The 5,700-nt window shown below is 39.8% G+C and overlaps 1 protein-coding gene across 1 annotated transcript in view; it reads left to right on the top strand.

Moving 5' to 3' along the window:
• LOC123166476 (1-deoxy-D-xylulose 5-phosphate reductoisomerase, chloroplastic) overlaps nucleotides 1-3,667 on the top strand; it is a 5,333-nt gene extending 1,666 nt beyond the window's left edge. The window contains exons 2-12 of the mRNA XM_044584280.1: nucleotides 459-643; nucleotides 844-930; nucleotides 1,039-1,164; nucleotides 1,254-1,316; nucleotides 1,583-1,732; nucleotides 1,906-1,973; nucleotides 2,055-2,166; nucleotides 2,244-2,348; nucleotides 2,610-2,731; nucleotides 2,827-2,973; nucleotides 3,367-3,667. Coding sequence (XP_044440215.1) covers nucleotides 459-643; nucleotides 844-930; nucleotides 1,039-1,164; nucleotides 1,254-1,316; nucleotides 1,583-1,732; nucleotides 1,906-1,973; nucleotides 2,055-2,166; nucleotides 2,244-2,348; nucleotides 2,610-2,731; nucleotides 2,827-2,973; nucleotides 3,367-3,538 — 1,337 coding nt within the window. The 3' untranslated portion in view covers nucleotides 3,539-3,667. The remainder of the gene's footprint in view (nucleotides 1-458; nucleotides 644-843; nucleotides 931-1,038; nucleotides 1,165-1,253; nucleotides 1,317-1,582; nucleotides 1,733-1,905; nucleotides 1,974-2,054; nucleotides 2,167-2,243; nucleotides 2,349-2,609; nucleotides 2,732-2,826; nucleotides 2,974-3,366) is intronic.
• The last annotated feature ends 2,033 nt before the right edge of the window (nucleotides 3,668-5,700 follow it).

The following is a 5,700-nucleotide window of genomic DNA, read 5'->3' as shown; positions in this document are numbered from 1 at the left end:
GAATTTGTCGTAAAAAGGGGCCAAACGACCTAGCCAAACAACACCGCTGGGACGCCATCGGAGCACACTGAGCCTACCAACAATATCATTTGTTCCTGCCAAGAATATATGGTGCGGTGGGTGGATTCAATTCCAGCTCCTACTTTCTAGTGACATGATATTATTATTCAGAGGATCTTAAACTGCTCTGCTTACTGTTGGGCTAATTAATTGCTTGGTTGGTGCACTGCACATGTACTGGGTGGGAGTTCACATGAATGAGGAAACAGCAAATGTAACCACCCATAACATAAATGGTCAACATAGATAGAGTGCAATTATTCAGGGCTTCAATTTATAAAGTTTATTTAGCATAGAGCAGAAAGATTTTTTGCCATGTAGTGACCTAATTCTAGTGAAACTTTGGTTAGTGGTGTTGCTTTGTCATTTTACATTAACATGACTTCTGCTTATTTCAGCCGTGGACTTCACGTTCCGAAAGAGGGACAAAAGAGCAGCCTTCCTTAGAATGACATGCTGTTCTATGCAGCAGGGCCCTTTGCCCGCCTGGCCTGGCCGAGCTGTCGCAGAACCTGAGAGGAGGTCATGGGATAGCCCAAAGCCCATCTCAATCATAGGCTCAACTGGTTCCGTAGGAACACAGGTACAATGATCTAATCTTGTGAAAAGACTTATGAAAGTTTGCAAATGTACCATGTTCAGATAGTATTCATTTTCGAGTTTTTCTTGAGCTTGGTGCATCTATTTGGGCGATGTGTTAACTTTAGTTAGCAAATACTATAGTTGACATGTTCATCTGTTGGTAGTTAACAGTTTCTTCCTTTTTGTTTGTGTAACTAAAAGACGTTGGCCATAGTTGCGGAGAATCCTGATAAGTTCCGAGTTGTTGCTCTTGCTGCTGGCTCCAATGTGACTCTTCTCGCTGATCAGGTACAATGATATAATCTTGTGGGTATATGTTATTCCCCCTTCTTTCAAATTCATATTGTGTGCATGTACTGTTATTAATTAGATGAAAGTCACCACCGATTTTAACAGGTGAAAATGTTCAAACCAAATCTGGTCGCAATAGGAAATGAGTCGTTACTTAATGAACTAAAGGAAGCATTAGCTGACTGTGAATACATGCCGGAAATTATTCCCGGGGAGCAGGGTGTCATAGAGGTAAGAAGACATTTCTTCTCTGATCCTATTCCCCTAAGGAATCAATGGTTTGCACTGAATCTCACAGATATTTGACACTTCAATAATAGGTCGCCCGCCACCCGGATGCAGTTACAGTAGTTACCGGCATAGTAGGGTGTGCAGGACTGGAGGTAATCTAGATTCCCTTTCTTACATATTTTCCTCAGTGCCTTCTTTTTAGTAGTTTCAAGGCTTAAAGAAAATTGGTAGGCCCATCATGCCTCAGTGGTGCTACTTTCAGACTCTGCTCCAGTTTAGATGGATCTTAGTAAATTATATGTAGCCAAATAAAATTATGTATGCTTGCCGAAGTTACTATGAAGGGCATCTAACATATGCATTCATTGTAGAACAACTTAGCTTACTGAGTGCACTGTATTTTGCTTGTGTATGTCAGCCTACAGTTGCAGCAATTGAAGCTGGGAAAGATATTGCACTGGCAAATAAAGAGACACTCATCGCAGGTGGTCCTTTCGTGCTTCCACTTGCGCACAAGCACAATGTGAAAATACTTCCGGCTGATTCTGAACACTCTGCAATATTTCAGGTGCATACCATTAATAAAATAATTACTTCTTCTGCAGTTATATTTTTCACCATGATGTAAGGTTGTGGTAGTTTTGTTAAGTGGATCGAAACAAACTTGTTGGCGAGATTTATGCTGCTATGGTTTAAGTTTGTTAACATTTTGAATTTAAGTCTGCTGCTCCTATCCTCTAGTGTATACAAGGCTTGTCTGAAGGATCACTTCGTCGAGTTATTCTGACTGCCTCTGGTGGTGCTTTCAGGTAAGTCCGGTAACATGTGCATAATACATGTTTTACTTCCGGAAGCATTATACTCCATCTTATATCACTTGATGATGGCAGGGACTGGCCAATTGAGAGGCTGAAAGATGTACAAGTTGCTGATGCTTTGAAGCACCCAAACTGGAAAATGGGGAAGAAAATCACAGTAGATTCTGCTACTTTGTTCAACAAGGTCCTTAGAAACTCCACTTTATGTTAAATTTACCTGTTTTCTGTTTAATTATTATAGCTTCAAATCGATTCTTGCAGGGTTTAGAAGTTATTGAGGCACATTATTTGTTTGGTGTTGAATATGATAACATTGAGATTATGATTCACCCGCAGTCTATCATACACTCTATGATTGAAACAAAGGTGAGCCCTACAACGCAGTCATCATATATTTTCTTCTAAGAGGCATATATTCTTAAGGACATTGCGCACACATCATCCTGATACGGTGCATATTGTTTATCTCGCTTGCTCTATTAGTACCGTTAGCGCACGGGACTAGTAGAATTGGAGGTTTATGTCCTTTCAGGTCCTTGAGACTGATATGCTAAATTGTTTCTACAAGAATTTACATATGGCTTAATGTGGGCTTCAAGTATTCATGAACTTCTATTATTTCCTCAGGATTCATCTGTCCTTGCTCAGCTGGGAAGGACAGACATGCGGCTACCTATCCTATACACCTTATCTTGGCCAGAAAGGGTCTATTGCTCTGAGATCACCTGGCCCCGGCTAGATCTTTGCGAGTATAAGCACCGTCCTAGCTCCACAAATTTTTTCAAAAATATCCACTTAAGAATTCCGAATTACTTTGTTGGCTAATTGTAGTTGTATAATGCAGGCTGGGCTCGCTAACATTCAAAGCTGTCGACAACGTGAAATACCCATCGGTTGATCTCGCATATGCAGCAGGGCGAGCCGGGGGCACCATGCCGGGAGTTCTGAGTGCCGCTAATGAGAAGGCCGTGGAGCTGTTCATCAACGAAAAGTAAGATTCTTTTCTCTTTTAGATAAATCATTGCATAGTGGATGCTATTGTTATGATTTTGTTTCGGCGTGTCTTTTCTGCTGATAGCAGCATCACAATAAAAAATCTCTTTGGTGTCAACCAAAGTTCATGAAAATTCTTTGGGTGTTCTGACTTGAAAGGAGAATGTATGTCCTGAAAGCTAATATTCTCAGGCACTTTGAACCATAACCTATACATATGAGACGGGTTATAAAAACTCCACGGAATCTAGTTTATTTCGCAACGTATTAACATAGTGTAGGCTAAGTTTGGCCTACCTACTGTTGAATATTTGTTGCAATATGAACTGTTATACGGACATGGACATAAAACCACCAAGTCCTCATCTATCTCCTATGTTGTTATTTGCAGGATCAGCTACCTGGACATCTTCAAGGTGGTAGAGATGACATGCAATGCACACCGCAACGAGCTGGTGACAAGCCCGTCCCTCGAGGAGATCATACATTACGACCAGTGGGCAAGGAAGTTCAGCGCCACCCTACAGCCATCGTCATCTAGGCGGAGCATTGTGCTCGCATAAGGCCGCATTTGGGGGGCGCAACTTTTTTTTATGTATTTTGGTATCTATCTATATATTATAATATTAAGACGATAGAAAACAAACGGCTGAGATTCAACAGTATAAAGTTAAGATATTGCACGATTAACATTTATCAAATAGGAACTCCTGTTACGTAAGTCTAATTGGCTAAAGAAACCAACTAAAAAAAGTGGCTACAAATAATTTGATCGGCCAATTGTTGGATCCAGATGTGAGCTTTAAGGTAAGCCAAAACAAATTAGCTAACGCTAAGAGACCTACATAGACACGAATTCATTCGTACCGATTTGATTAGTACTCGGACTATTCAATCAAATTGCATAAAATAGGTAAACTAGCAAAATGGCCCGTGTGTTGCAACGGCAAAAAATCAAAATCAAAATCTCCAATGGCCATGACCACATTGTGCTGCATCACCGACATACACTATCACTCTAATTTCCGTGAAATCGTGAACAATTTCTGAAAATCACAAACATTTGTTTAAACTCGTGAAAATAGCTGAAATCGTGAATATTTTTCAATTTCATGAACATTTTTCCATATTTTCCAACACTTTCTAAAATCATAAAAAAATAATTGGATTCATGAACATTTTATACTATTTGTAAACATTTATTTTAAAATTGTGAACATTTTTAAAACATTTTTCCTGAATAGACGAACATTTCTAGAATCGACGAACATTTTCCTGAAAATTGTTCGAACAATTTTTTTAATTCACGAACATTTTTTGATTTAATGAATATTTTTTGAAATGCATGATCTTTTTTGAAATGCGCGAACGTTTTATGAATAAATAACTTATTTTATAAGTCACGAACAGTTTTTGAATTTTTCAGGATATTTTACAATTCATGAATATTTTTTCAATTAGCTACTTTTTTAATTTCATTCAGAAAATTTAATGTACAAATTGTTTGAAAACATCACGAATATTTTCTTATTTCTCGAATATCTTTTAAAAATTTGCGAACATTTTTTAAAAATAAAAAGTATTTTCTGAATCCACAAATATTTATGAATTATTAAACATATTTTTTAATTTTTGAAATATTTTGAAGTCCCAAATTAATTAAATTACAAAAAAAGAAGAAAAAGGAAAATAAAAAATGGAACTTAAAAGACAAGCCGCTCGGACATGGCCAGCCCAAACAAACGTGTTGTGTCTTCTCCCAACATGCAGAGCGCAGTATAGATGGTTTCTACTGCATGGGCTGGCCGAGGCGGGAGTCCCATGTGCGAATAGTTTTTTTATCACTTATAGGTGGCATCGGTGGGTAATATTTTACAATTTTTGGGGGCAATTTCGGTGATGTACCATCAGAAGCAATAGCCCCTTTATTATTACTAGTAAATACTCATGTGCATTGCAACAGAAAAAAAGTATCAGATTATGCAGATGTGGCAGAGATGAAAAAAACTGAGTCAAGATGAGATAAGGACTTTTCAAATGTCATTTCACAAACTATATCTAAATGATGTCAAAATGAGATAAGGGACTACTAAAAAAACTAGCATTAACGACAATTGCCCGAAAATGCTTGGTCGTTAATTTGAGTCCCGCAGGTAAATCAGCCTACCTAATACCCACCTGTAGCTAACTATGCGGTTCTGACCTTTGTTTGCACGTACATGCACCCAAATTCGGTTTTGTAGCACACGCATATCCAACCTTTTCCACATATTTTTAATGCTCGATTAAAAATGAGTGGGACGGCTGAATATTGGTGGCACAAAGTATTGGCAATTTCAGTAGGATACCTCTGTAACAGAAAAAAAAAGTAATCTATAATATCCCATCCACTGCGCCGCTTTCTTCTGTCCTTTCTGTTCAATCGGCGACACCTCCAGATCGCATCTCCCTTCTCTTCTCCTCTGCCTATCAGTGCTGCATCCTACACCTCGCCGGTCGCCTCGACCCCGACGCGTCCGCGCTGCTGCGTGCATGTCACCGGTCGCCTCGACCCAGATGCCCTGCTACCTGCAAGTAGCCAGGCGCCTCGACCCGTCGCGTCCGCTCTACAGCCGAGCCGACACTTTGCCAGTCGCCTCGACCCCGACGTGTCCCCGCTGCTGCCTGCAAGTCGCCGGTCGCCTCCGCACTGTCACCTGCACATCGCCGGTTGCCTAGACCCCAG

This window comes from Triticum aestivum, chromosome 7D, assembly GCF_018294505.1.
Source record: "Triticum aestivum cultivar Chinese Spring chromosome 7D, IWGSC CS RefSeq v2.1, whole genome shotgun sequence".
NCBI classification, from domain to species: domain Eukaryota; kingdom Viridiplantae; phylum Streptophyta; class Magnoliopsida; order Poales; family Poaceae; genus Triticum; species Triticum aestivum.
Note: the sequence above shows the minus strand (reverse complement) of the source record. Positions and strands in the feature narration are given on the sequence as shown.